This window comes from Artemia franciscana, chromosome 4 (genome assembly GCF_032884065.1).
Source record: "Artemia franciscana chromosome 4, ASM3288406v1, whole genome shotgun sequence".
NCBI lineage: Eukaryota > Metazoa > Arthropoda > Branchiopoda > Anostraca > Artemiidae > Artemia > Artemia franciscana.
In genome coordinates, this window is record NC_088866.1 from 6,186,470 (window position 1) to 6,201,394 (window position 14,925).

The following is a 14,925-nucleotide window of genomic DNA, read 5'->3' on the forward strand; positions in this document are numbered from 1 at the left end:
GTGAAAGAGAAACAGCCATAAATCTAAGCTATGCACATATATATATATATATATATATATATATATATATATATATATATATATATATATATATATATATATATATATATATATATATATATATATATATATATATATATATATATATATATATATATATATATATATATATATATATATATATATATATATATATATATATATATATATATATATATATATATATATATATATATATATATATATATATATATATATATATATATTAAAATTATTCAAGCTCTTCAAGTTATTAGCTAAATGATCTTCTAATAAAGACCTGTTTTTATCAATAATATTTGGCTACTACAGTCTTGGCACGTTTAAAAGCTCCGCCCATTTCCTTGTCCATCAACGGTCCAGTTTATATTACCCTCGAACACGTATTTTGGCTGAAACTTCCCCAAAATGTCTTTGAAACCAACTCGAGACTTAAGAACAACCTGTAATTTCCAAAAACATCTAATAATAGCATTAAACTACTAATTACCTATTTTGATATATGTATTGGAATAAATTAATTTAGAATTAGACTCTTTAAAAGTTACTGTTGCAAAGGTGAAGCCAGGTTTCGCGTTCAAAAGAAATCTCACTTGTCCACCCGTGAAAAAAAATCTGATTCTGCTTATATTTCTACTTGTTTAAATGATCTCTGGAGCACTTGCATCTCGATCTGGGTTTGTCTAATGGTTAAGATATGGAATGATTCTACTTTATATATCTTTCTACAGTGTCCCACGTGGATGCGGAGGTTTTTATGCTTATCTTTAATCTTTTTGTTACATCTTAAATAGTATAGAACGAACCCCAGGAAATCAGGCAGCAGAGTAATTCAAACATGAATTATATCCCATCAAATTCGCTTTTTACGTCGTAAATAATAAAGAATAAACCCCAGGAGATCATGCAGCAGTCACTCAAATATGACATCATATCCCATCATATCCGTTTTTTGACGTCGTAAATAATAAAGAATAAACCCCAGGAGATCATGCAGCAGTCACTCAAATATGACATCATATCCCATCATATCCGTTTTTTGACGTCGTAAATAATAAAGAATAAACCCCAGGAGATCATGCAGCAGTCGCTCAAATATGACATCATATCCCATCATATCCGTTTTTTGACGTCGTAAATAATAAAGAATAAACCCCAGGAGATCATGCAGCAGTCACTCAAATATGACATCATATCCCATCATATCCGTTTTTTGACGTCGTAAATAATAAAGAATAAACCCCAGGAGATCATGCAGCAGTCGCTCAAATATGACATCATATCCCATCATATCCGTTTTTTGACGTCGTAAATAATAAAGAATGAACACCAGGAAATCGGCAGCAGAGTCACGACATCATATCCCACCATGCTCATTTTTTTACGTCATAAATACTAGGTTTTCTATGTATCCTACGTGTTGTGTTAAATGTTGGTAAACTGGTTTTTCCATAAATATACATTATCAACTAGATATGGTACTGACATTATAGGCTAAATGTCTGGGATTCCAATATATTCGAAGAATTTTTTAATTTTTATTAACAATCATTCTTCAATATGATGAAAATAGGATAGGCAGTAAAGAGAATCTTAATGGATTTCCCACTTTCTTTTTTCTTTTAGCAAACTATTCGAGATCTGTTTGAAGTGGATGTTTCAGAAGCAGACGCTGCAAAAAGGCTTCAAAGTCAAAGACATGTTTCATCTGTGTCTACAAAAGATGTCACTGGTCAATCGGTATGGAGTTCAAATTCCTTCTTTTGTTTAATATAAAAATATTATCATCAAATTTTAAGTTGTATTAAGAATGTGGAAGGAGGTGAGGAGAAATTAAAGAAGGTGTCGAAATGGAACAGGAGGTTAAAGTAAGAATGACGTTAGACAAAAGAAAAAAAGAAATGTCGTACCTCTGGGCCCCTCTTCCGTCTATTGGTACCTGAAACTGATTTTCTAAAAAATTTGGTGAGAATTACGGGAAAGTATGACATTTTTGTTTTTGCAATAACATTTATTATTGAGACTGGTCGAATTAATTATTGTCATTCCTGGATCAGCTACAAATGGATTTTTTTCTCACTAGGCAGTCTCTTATTACGCGTTTAAAAAATTTTATACTATGGTGCTGTTGTTCGTTCTTTACTAGGCTTCCCCTACTTTGACAAACCATGAAAATCGAGATTCTCGATTTTCATGGTCGAAGAAAGAAAACCAAGAAAGAAACCATGAAAATTGAGATTCTCGATTTTCATGGTCGAAGAAAGAAACCATGAAAATCGAGATTCTCGATTTTCATGGTCGAAGAAAGAAAACCATGAAAATCGGGATTCTCGATTTTTACCTTTTATTTTGAAGCTGTATATGGTTTTGTAAGTTTCCACGTAACCAATCAGAAGACTATTTCCGCTGTCTTTCGTATTTCAAATATTATTCTGAGTACGTTCTGGCTTTTGAAATCTTTTGTATTTATAATTCTATGTAAATCATTGATCATTAATTGTATGTGAATCATCCGACAAATATTGATTCTATATGATTTTACTATAAGTGGGACACATTTAACGAAAACAAATTCTCTTAAAAGCACCAGACTTAAAAATAATTTTAAGCCTGGGTCGTCAAATGAAGATAGAGAATAGATCAAGTCTGGCTGTAATGATATGTGCATTTTGCTCGTTCTCCATTTCAGTCTGACATAGCACAATCACCTTTAATATTTTTTTGGCTGTTATTTTAATTACTTTTTTTTTACTGGCTCGTGAGATGCTACCTACTATGCAAAATCAATGCTTGAAATTTAATGCCAAGATTTGATAAACATTTTAATTAATTAATTATTAATAAATTAACTATTATGATTAAATAGGGTCGGGTAGTGTTATATTGAATTGGGATTAAATTAGAAAAAAAATATTAAATTTAATTACTTAAATTAAAAATTGAATATGAAAATTGGAAGAACTATAAAAAAAAAGTTGAAATTGCAAAAGAAGAATAGGATAATATGCTATCAGTCAGGGCTCAAAATTGAAAATGACAAACCTTTTTTTGATCTGGTGCTGTGACACTATACAGATTGTTGTGACATTTTTTTTTCCAGAATTAATTTTTCATCTATTTTTAATTCTTTACAATATTAAGGCCTTTCGCTACAATAAAAGTACCTTTCGCACTGCTAACTTATAATTTACGCTGATGCTGACGATTCTGTACTCAAGTATTTAGCTACAAGTAAACAACAAGCGATTATATAGAATATATGCTATTATTCAACTATACGTTAAGTTGCTACAAACAAATTGACATAAAGAGGTAAAATCATCTAAGAATGGTCAGCTAAAAGCAATCCACCAGTTTGAAGAAAAAAAATGATTGTTGTATATTCACTAATAATGGGACAATGAATTCTAATTATGGTTTTTCAAAGGATTGGATTCTTACCGGGAATGAAACAAATTTTCCCGATTTTTTAAACGATTCCACTGCCCATCTAGTTTTTTATGGAGGGTAAGAATGCTCCGAATGCTGGACACAGTTTGGAAGTTAGTTTATGCGGAAAAAGGATATTCCAGAGAAACTGAATAAATTTCAGTATTCTGGTTATGACTGGTCCAAGTGTCTCCCTCTCCTTCACATGATCTTGATTAGGTATTAATAAATTAGTTGTAGTTTTGTTATGTATTGATTCCGTTAATGTATTTATATCATCTTACTGATAGGCAAATGTTCAAAATTTGATTTTATTTCTGTCCGTGGAACGAAATCATGATACAAATCACTAACGAATGAATTTATTCTATCAACTTAGTATTCTCCATTTTCTTCTTTTATCCTTTCCCTCCTCTTATCTTCTTTTCTTCTTTAATTAACATCAGACGTTATTAGACAATTCACTCATACAAAAATGTTTAATTGTTATCCTGCAGTCCAAGCCTTGTGAGATGAAGGAACCTATTCTTTTCAATGAGTAGAATAGTACATTCTCTTACAGTATTGATCCAATTGCTAGCTCATTTGATTTAATATATATCTAGACTTTATACTAGGAAATCTTCATTCAATTGATTGATTGATACGTATTCGCTTTTACAGTCTTCATTATTTATTAAGCATAAATCTTCCCCATTCATCTTACAGCCCCAAGAAGCTGGTGATAAAAGTGCAGTCGCTGCCTGGGAATCAGCGCTCCAAGCGGCTGAAGATGAAAGTGATGTGACTGCAGCTAAGAAACTACGTGCTGAAGTGGCAGCTGATCAGACTGAATTCGATGAAAGTGCACCTCTTGACGAGGATGAACCCAAAAGTAAAGCTGAGGCAGAGCTTGAAGGCCTCATTGGTCAGGTTAGCGCAAATTATTAACCATAAATAACTGTAAATTATTCAAAGCAAAAAATATTTAGCAACTATTTTCTCTCGCTTTATATAGTTGATCTTCTAATAGTCTTTTTGGGAGGCTGCCAAACCTGGGTAATGCATTTTAAATAGTGTTACATTTTATTGAACTTCAAAGATCACGTCTTCAGAAAATGAAAACCGTTGATTACATTTACGGAATTTATTATTTTCAAATAGCTGTGGCTTTTGGTTGCTTGAAAGAAATGATTAGAGTGGTTTGTATAGAAGAGGTATGGAGAGGTAAATTAATGATGGAGGTATGAATGGCAGCTATGTTTTATAAGCAAGATTTGATTGTATACAGTAAGAATCTAAATTGTTAGAGTGGGGTTTGAAACAAATAGCTAATGGCAAAAATTAGTAAAATAAAAAAAAAATTTTGAAAGTTATTCTTCTACCCTGAAAAATTATGTTTTTAAGATTCAAGATGTCATTTGTAAGCTTTTGAGACCAGCTTTTCATTACCGTTGAGCTCTTTTATTTTTAGTTCTAAAAATTATAAATTTTTCAGTATAGTAAGGGGACTTTTTTTTGAGGATGTCAAACCATCGTGATCACGGGTTACTATGTAATTCAGAGATATATAGGAGGATGATTTTAGAGGGGGTCTAGAAAGGATTTTAACTTAGAGAAGACCAGGAAGAAAGTCATATAATAGTTCAAACTTATGTTAAACAGAAATTACTATCAATGAATAAATGAAACCCAAATCAATAGAAATTAAAGAACTAACCAAGTCAAAATTAAAACGAGTAAAAATTTTCAAGATAGGAGTAAGGCTAGCACGTCCCAAGCCTTCTAAATGTTAGAGCATCATTTTCGCTATATTAAGAACAATCTGGGTAAAGATTAAGTAGCAGGGTACATTTGAAGGTAGCCTTGCAAAAAATCTAACTATTTTAATACAATCATAAATAATTTCTTACCTTATTCTTAAAGGCGCCTTACTTCACTCTTTTATGGGGTTATTTTTTTTTTAAGGAGGTCTAGGATTTAACTTGCGTAGCTTGATGTGTTTCTAAAGTAGTATCACATGGGGAATGTGAAACGTTGGATCATTCGAAATTTAGAATACCGGACTGCAGTGGTGTAAAGGCCTGTTCACAGTAGAATTTAACTTTTACCAAGGTTTATACTAATTTGAGTTCTCTAATTGGCTGAAAAATTTCTATAAAGATTTCTGATTGGCTCAAATTTCTGCTTGCTTAATCCCAGTATTTGTAAAATGTCATTGTGAATAAGTCTTTTTGGAGTATCAATACAAGTCCAGATCACTGGGCTTTTTCATTATTATTTTCCTCTCTTTTTTGCTACTTAAATTAAATAATTCTATTAAGAAATATCGTGTGAACTAGAAAAGGACTTGGGGGTCTTACTGTATAGAATAAAGAATTGTCAAGTTTTTCTGGGTCGTCTGTTAGTTTCAGTATTATAATCAATATTGTTTAAAAATATATATTTCCTTTTTAGGAAATTTTTAATTCCATAGAATACACATTTTAAGATTTGATTCAAAAATCTGTTCGAAGGTTGGGTACAATATTTGCTAAAAAGCAACTTTTATGCTTAAATGTTGGCATTAATTTTAAATTTAGTTCTGTTTCCCTAAAGTCGTCTTGTGCCTGAAAACCATTAATGCTTTTTAGGTAACTTCATTGAGATAACTTCTAAAAACTATCTAAACTTCTTCTAAAAAGTAACTTATATAGAAGTTTTGGATGATTTCTGAAAAACAGATTTAACTTCTTCTTTTGCCCTCTGTTTGTACAGGATTTTGCGTGGGGGATTTAATTTTCTATGGAGGGGAGCTGGATCTCCTGGTATTATTTAAAAACTATCAGATATTAAATAAAAAAGAGTTCTAAATTAATAGAAATTATTGTGTATATGTGGGAGCTTGCTCCTGTCTCAATACCTTGATCTTTACTCTAAAGTTTAATTTTTCATCCCAATTTTCTAGGAACGACTCTTGAAAGGCAAGGGCCGTGTAATCAGAACAATAAGACGATTTTTTAAAAACACTAAAAAAAACTTCAGTATGAAGATCGAGGTTTCGAGGAGGGGGCTACCCCTTTTAAGTCCTAATGTTGCTCCTTACTTTCAGTTTAAAAACTTATTGTTTTAGTTTATTATCTCAAATATTTCTTTGAAATTCGTATGTATCCAGACTTTGTGGGCACCCTATATATTTTTTTGATGAGCTACTCAATTTTTTATTTTCTATTTATTTAATTTTTGATGAACTTCAATGAAGCTGTACAAAGAGGGAAAAAACGTTATTGGTTTTTTCACAGAGAGCAAATATCCAGACAAATCATAATAGTATTTTAAAATTAAAACTTAGAACAAGTGATTTTTATGGCACTTGGTATTAACCAAGTGACATATAGCAATCGCAAATTCTGTCGGTCTGTCTGTCGGTCCCGGTTTTGCTACTTTAGGCACTTCCAGGTAAGCTAGGACGATGAAATTTGGCAAGCGTATCAGGGAGCGGACCAGATTAAATTAGAAATAGCCGTTTTTCCCGATTTGACCATCTGGGGGGAGTGGGGGGCCGGTTAATTCTAAAAAAACAGAAAAAATGAAGTATTTTTAACTTACGAACGGGTGATGGGATCTTAATGAAATTTGATGTTTGGAATTATATTGTGTCTCAGAGCTCTTATTTTAAATCCCGACCGGATCTGATGACATTGGGGGGGAGTTGGAGGGGGAAACCTAAAATCTTGGAAAACACTTATAGTGGTGGGATCGGGATGAAACTTGATGGTAAAAATAAGCACAAGTCCCAGATACCTGATTGACATAATCGGAACGGATCCGCTCTCTTTGGGGTAGTTGGGGGGGGGGTTAATTCTGAAAAATTAGAAAAAATGAGGTATTTTTAACTTACGAACGGGTGATCGGATCTCAATGAAATTTGATGTGTAGAAGGATATCGTGTCTTAAAGCTCTTATTTTAAATCCCGACCGGATCTGGTGACATTGGGGGGGGGGATTTGGGAGGGGGAAACCTAAAACTTGTTAAACACTTAGAGTTTAGGGATCGGGATGAAACTTGGTGGGAAAAATAAACACAAGTCATAGATACATGATTGACATAACCGGAACGGATCCGCTCTCTTTGGGGTAGTTGGGGGAGGGGTTAATTCTGAAAAATTAGAAAAAATGAGGTATTTTTAACTTACGAACAGGTGATCGGATCTCAATGAAATTTGATATTCAGAAGGATAACGTGTCTCAAAGCTCTAATTTTAAATCCTGAACGGATCTGGTGACATTGGGGGAAGTTTGGGGCGGGGGAACCTAAAATTATGGAAATCGCTTAGATTGGAGGGATCGGGATGAAACTTGGTGGGAAAAATAAGCAGAAGTCTTACATACGTAACTTACATAATTGGAATGGATCCGCTCTATTGGGGGGGGGGGGGCTAATTCTGAAAAATAAGAAAAAATAACGTATTTTTAACTTACGAAGGAGTGATCGGATCTTCATGAAACTTCATATTTAGAAGGACCTTGTAACTCAGATCTCTTATTTTAAATCTCAACCGGATCAAGCGTAATTAGGGGGGGGCAGTTGGGGAGGGGGACCGGAAATCTTAGAAAATATTTAAAGCGGTGAGATTAGGATAAAACTGGATGGGAAGAATAGAAACCTGTCTAAGATACGTGACTGACATAACCGGACCGTATCGGCTCTCTTTGGTGGAATTGGGGGGAGGAGTGTGATTTTGAAAATAGAGGTATTTGTAACTTACGAAAGGGTGACCAGATCTTAATGAAATTCGATATTTAGAAGGATCTTGTGCTTTAAAGCTCTAATTTTAAATTCCGACCAGATCCTGTGACATTGGGGGGAGTTGGAGGGGAATCCGGAATTCTTGGAAAACGTGAAAATTCGGGTATTTTTATCTTACGAATAGACGTTCGGATCTTAATGAAATTTGATTTTTAGAAGGAATTCATGTCTCAGAGCTCTTATTTCAAATCCCGACCAGATCTTTTGACATTGGGGGGAGTTGGAGGAGGGAAATCTTGGAAAAACACTTGGAGTGGAGGAAACGGGATGAAGTTTGGTGGATAGAATAAACAAATGTCCTTGATACGTGATAGACAGAATCGTACTAGATTCGCTCTCTTTGGAGGAGTTGGGGTGAGGGGTTCAGTGATTTGGCGAGTTTGGTGCTTCTGGACGTGCTAGGACGATGATAATTGGTAGGCGTGTCAGGGAGCTGCACAATTTGTCTTGATAAAGTCGTTTTCCCATATTCGACCATCTGGGGGGCTGAAGGGAGAGGAAAATTAGAAAAAATTAGGTATTTATAACTTACGAGTGGGTGATCGGATCTTAATGAATTTTGATATTTAGAAGGACATCGTGACTCAGAGCTCTTATTTTAAATCCTGACCGGCATTAAGCCTCTTATTTTCCCTTTTAAATCATTGATTCATGGAATTTTGTTAGAGCTCATACCATATGATCTCTTGGCTCTTAGCTCTTCTCGCCTCGTCACAAGTGCCATATGAGCTCTTAGCTCTTGTTCTCAGTATGTTATATATTATATATTTTATTATATATTTATGTTATATATTTTGCTGTTTTATTTTGGTAGGTAATTTAATATTACCGATGTAGGTTATAACATTGGTAATTTAATGTTTTTGTGTTATTTTATGTAAATATACCCTAATGTAAAAAAAAACAAAAAAAAAAAACTAGAAACAAAAATAAATTTTCTAAAAAGAATTGACGATTGTTAATGATGGAGAGTAATGTAAAGAGGTGGAGGGTACTTTATGGAAAAAGAATACTGCTATTATATTTATTTCATATCAAATGTAATTGTTGAATATGCGTTCGAAAATAACTTTTAATGTTTACTGTATTTTGTCCTAAACTATCTGTATCCAGATATTTTGTTCTCCTAAAAGCACCGAGCTTAAGAAATTTAAGTTTTGGCCGTCAAATGGAGATAGAGTATTAGTCACATCTGGGTGTAATGTTGTGTGCTTTCGTCATATTTCCATTTCAATCTGATGTGCTACAAACATTTTTCCCTTTTCTTGTTTTACTTTACTCAATTTTTGTTCTGCTTTCGTTTCTCTTTGTCTTTTCCATGAATTTCAATGATATGTGCTCTCCTAAAAGCACCGAGCTTAATAGAAATTTAAGTTTTGGCCGTCAAATGGAGATAGAGCATTAGTCACTTCGGGGTGTAATGTTGTGTGCTTTCGTCATATTTCCATTTCAATCTGATGTGCTACAAACATTTTTCTCTTTTTTTGTTTTACTTAACTCAATTTTAGTTCAGCTTCTCCTTGTCTTTTCCATGAATTTCAATGATAGGTGCACACAAATCAAAATATTTTGGTGGTCGACACTTGCTCGACAAACTCAGCCCTCTTTGAGCTTTTAATTGCCCTGTGAACGAAAATCAGGAATTTGAGATCCACAAAAAAGTCTTGTTTGGCATGAACTAGTTCAATTTCAGTATTGGTAAGATTTCGTTTTGAATGGGGCATAAGCTTTATATTATTAATTCAGGCCCATGTTACTCGGCTTCCTAACGTTATGTTATTATTATTTATATATATATATATATATATATATATATATATATATATATATATATATATATATATATATATATATATATATATAAGTAATTCCGCCAAAAAGACGAAACAAGAATCAAAAAAGTATTTGAAACTCATGCTATAATGCAACAGGAATCTTGTACGTATAAAAAGTTTTTTTTTTTTTTTGGCGTTTGTATGCCTGAGTGTCGACACTAAATTGAAATTTAGTTTTAATTTCCGAAAGTCTGGTATGTGAATGTGGTCCACTCCGTCTCGCTATTTTTGACCAGTTTGTTTGCGTACTAAAGATTTTAGAAATGGGACCAAATGTCTCATAATTGGAACCACCTGTCTCATGGAATTTGGATTTATTTTGTATTTGTCTCTTCAAAACTCCTCAAAGAGAGGTTTCTTCTATGGGTGTCAGGATTTGGATAGAATGAAATTGCTTTTTATAGAAATCAACAAATAGTCAACATTCGTATGTATATGAAAAGCCATGCTTTTATTTTATCTGAAATCTAACACCTATTGAAAACTAAAAAGTAATTGAAGTGAAAAGCAAGAACAAATATGATTTTTCAGCCAACCTGTCAATGTTCTTTTTTTTTTTTTTTTTTTTTTTTTTTTTTTTTTTTTTTTTCATTCGTTGAATTTGATCACAGAGAAATGGCTAAACTTGCAATCAAAATTAGTATATCCAAAAGCTAAGCTTTTATTCTATCTAAAACCTTAAAGCCCTTCTGGAAACCATAAAGTAACTGAAAAGAAAGGCAAGAACAGGTATGTTTTTTCAGCCTACATTTCAATATTTTTTTATTTATTTTTATTCGTTGACTGGTCACAGAGAAATGGCTAAACTTGTAATCAAAATTAGTATATACAAAAGCCGAGCTTTTATTCTATCTAAAACATCAAGCCCTACTGGAAACCATGAAGTAACTGAAGAGAAAAACAAGAAAAAGTTTTTTTTTTCAGCCTACATGTCAATATTTTGTTTATTCGTTGGTTTTGATCACAGAGAAATGGCTAAACTTTTAGTCAAAATTAGTATATCCAAAAGCCAAGCGTTTATTCTATCTAAAACCTCAAGCCCTACGGGAAACTATAAAGAACCTGAAGATAAAAGTAAGAAAAAATTATGTTAATTTACCAGTCAGTCATAATTTCTGGATACCGATGGTTCCAAATATAGAACTTATGCTACAGTTTCTACAATCCCCTTCGTGTCCAAACGCACTGGTCACAAATAGCAAAACTGGGGGGCTAGGCAAATAAAGACGTTTGCAACCCCTAAAGTCGTTATGCGACTGAAGTTTGATACTTTTTTAGCCGCAAAAAGGGAACGGAAACACGAAATTTTGTTCTCCTAAAAGCACCGAGCTTAAGAAATTTAAGTTTTGGCCGTCAAATGGAGATAGAGTATTAGTCACATCTGGGTGTAATGTTGTATGCTTCTGTCATATTTCCATTTCAATCTGATGTGCTACAAACATTTTTCATTTTCTTGTTTTACTTTACTCAATTTTTGTTCTGCTTTCGTTTCTCTTTGTCTTTTCCATGAATTTCAATGATATGTGCTCTCCTAAAAGCACCGGGCCTAATAGAAATTTAAGTTTTGGCCGTCAAATGGAGATAGAGCATTAGTCACTTCGGGGTGTAATGTTGTGTGCTTTCGTCACATTTCCATTTCAATCTGAAGTGCTACAAACATTTTTCCTTTTCTTGTTTTACTCTACTCAATTTTGGTTCTGCTTTCGTTTCTCTTTGTCTTTTCCATGAATTTCAATGATATGTGCTCTCCTAAAAGCACCGGGCCTAATAGAAATTTAAGTTTTGGCCGTCAAATGGAGATAGAGCATTAGTCACCTCGGGGTGTAATATTGTGTGCTTTCGTCACATTTCCATTTCAATCTGATGTGCTACAAACATTTTTCCCTTTTCTTGTTTTACTTTACTCAATTTTTGTTCTGCTTTCGTTTCTCTTTGTCTTTTCCATGAATTTCAATGATATGTGCTCTCCTAAAAGCACCGAGCTTAATAGAAATTTAAGTTTTGGTCGTCAAATGGAGATAGAGCATTAGTCACCTCGGGGTGTAATGTTGTGTGCTTTCGTCACATTTCCATTTCAATTTGATGTGCTACAAACATTTTTCCTTTTCTTGTTTTACTTTATTCATTTTTTGTTCTGCTTTCGTTTTTGTCTTTCCCTATGAATTTCAATTGTAAGTGGACACAACTCAAAATCTTTTGGTCGTTGATACGTCAAATTCAGCTTTCTCTGATCGTTTAACTACCCTCTTAAGAAAAAATAATCATTATATCCCTTTTGTATCTTAAATGTCGTTATTAAAAAAGGCATATATTTAGACTGGTTTTTCGGTGAGAAATTATACCATTCTTAGACACGCCGTTTAATTGTTGACTTTCAATTTTTTGTTAAACAGAAAAATATTCCTACTTATTGTCATTATTATGAATTCCAATAATTTGCACAAGTGCATTGAAGTCAAAATATTTTGGTGGTCCTCAATGCAAACTCAGCTCTCTGACTTTCTAACTGCCTTCTGAACAAAACTCAAATGATTTTTGTTTTAATTGGGGGGGGGGTCTATATCTTTTTATATTTAAAACATCGCAAGAGATAAAGGCATATCTTCAGGTCAGTCTTCGAGAGAAAATGCTCTTCTACTAGTTAATAACTAGAGGAAATTGATTCTATGACGTATGGCATTGGTGGTGTACGTCATATAGGAGAAATAGCTAGTTATCCATTTTTGTTTAATGTTTGACAATGAATAATTGTTCATTATTCTTAGACAGTGTTTAGTTTAAATGTCGTATACTCCATATATATTGTACTAGAGAAAACCTTTCTAACTTCATGTTTTTGGTGTTTGGGATTTTAGTTCTAGAACAGATCATTTCACTCTTAACTCTGTCGGCTCATCAAACAATAATATAGACTATTTTATATACAAAAATGAGTTGGGGCTTTTATCTCGTCTTTGTGTCCTGAGCCTCGACCGTATTTGCTGAGTCCACCTATAATGATACATAAATGAAAATTACTCTTGTTCAAATGGATCTGATACTCGAATTGGTATTAATACTTTTTTTTATTTCAGTAAAATCATTGCAACGTTATCCTTATTACTGTTTTATTTCAGTTAAATCCGATGCAACGTTTTCCTTAAAATTGTTTTAATTTTATTTAGTTCCGTTGGGACTGTGATCTCAAATGCCGTTTTTATTTTAGTTAAATCCGGTGGAACGTCGCACCCAACACTGTTTTATTCAAGTTAAATCCGATGCAATGTTTTCCCTAACATTTTTTTTTTTATTTTAGTTATTTCCGTTGGGACGTGATCCCAAATTCCGTTTTTATTTTAGTTAAATCCGATGGAATGTCGCCCCCAACAGTGTTTTATTTCAGTTAATTCCGGTGGGATGTGGCTCCTAATACTGCTTTAATTTTAGTTTAAATCCTCGGAACGTTGTCCCTTATGCTGTTTTTATTTCTGTTCAATTGCGTGGAGCGTTGTCCCAAATACCGTTCTTATTTCAGTTCAATTTGGCGAAACGTTGTCACTAATGCTGTTTTTATTTTAGTTAAATCTGGTGGAACGTTATGCTCTTCGATTCATAGAGGCCGATACAAATGTTGCTCAACAGCTTGCAGAAGCAGAAGAAGAACTGGAAGAACGGAAGCGTCAGTGGGAGATTAACCGCGCGGAGGCTGCCAAGAAAGCTGCCCAAAAAGAAGACGTCTTAACCTACCCTAGATCAGAGCAGGTGAATAAGAAATCTGGCAGTTTGTCTAGTACACCTAGGACAATGGGTGTTCGATCGTCAACGCGACAAAAATTGAGTTTTAGTAATACGCCTAAGAGTATGCCATCTACTCCGGTAAATCAAACCCCTCTCCTTATAAGGAAAAAAAGGCTAGTGAAGAAAAAAGAGATAGGAACAGAGCACTTAAAGGATTTAATTGACCAAGAGTCGTCAAATGAAGTTCAGCCGGCCGTAGTTTGTGAGGAGCCTCAAATCAAACCATTGCCTACAGACAAAGCGAATAAAACCCCTTCCACGCTGCTAAAAACGAAAATAATATTTGTGAAAAAACAAATTTCATCCGGACAAAAAAATAACTGGATTGTTGGGGAGCCTCCTGCGGAGGTCAAACCCTCCGTGTCTAATCAAGAACTGTCAAAACAGGTTAAACCAGTAACAAATAATATTTGCTCTTTAAAACCAGTTGTTACTAAAATCCAAGTTCCTTCTACAGGTTACGTTTGTATAAATACAGTGGCGGAGCCTAAAAAGCGACCCGTTGTATTCATTCCATCAAGGATGAACGGGTCTGCGATAAAACCCAAGATTATCCCAACCATCAAAACAGAATTAAATCAAAGTCCTATAATTGATAATACTGAAACAGTACCATCTAGTGTACTTAAGGCTTTTGATATATTGGATAGCAGTAATGAAAACGAAGAGATTAAACCTCCGTCTCGAATGAGCGACCCGATAGTGAATTGTAGTGGTCCTAAGCCGTTGTTGTCTCGACGAGGGAGGGCCATAAAAGCCCCTGCTAAGCCTGATTTTATAGATAGTAGTCTTGCATTTGACCTTTGTTCCAAACAGACAAAGATGTCTCAATTCCTTGTTAAAACGGTTAGTAAGCCGAATGATGGTTCTCAATGATTTGCTAATTTTGCGTAATAAATTCTAAGCGGAGTTGGTGACCTTTTTTAATCCTACGATATTTTTACTTTTGATTATGGTGTTCTGTTTACTGATTTCTCATTAATAATATACGTTTTTTGCTCTAAAAATTTGTGTTGTTTTTTAAGACTGCGAGGATTCTGATGCCTCTGAAAATTGTGCGCTTTATGTTTTACCCTG

At 33.6% G+C, this 14,925-nt stretch overlaps 1 protein-coding gene across 1 annotated transcript in view; it reads left to right on the forward strand.

The window, feature by feature from the left end:
- Positions 1–14,925, forward strand: part of LOC136025913 (helicase domino-like) — a 144,374-nt gene that overhangs the window by 64,258 nt on the left and 65,191 nt on the right. Inside the window, exons 15-17 of the mRNA XM_065701977.1 lie at positions 1,666–1,779; positions 4,177–4,380; positions 13,630–13,812. Of these exons, the coding sequence (XP_065558049.1) occupies positions 1,666–1,779; positions 4,177–4,380; positions 13,630–13,812 (501 nt within the window). The remainder of the gene's footprint in view (positions 1–1,665; positions 1,780–4,176; positions 4,381–13,629; positions 13,813–14,925) is intronic.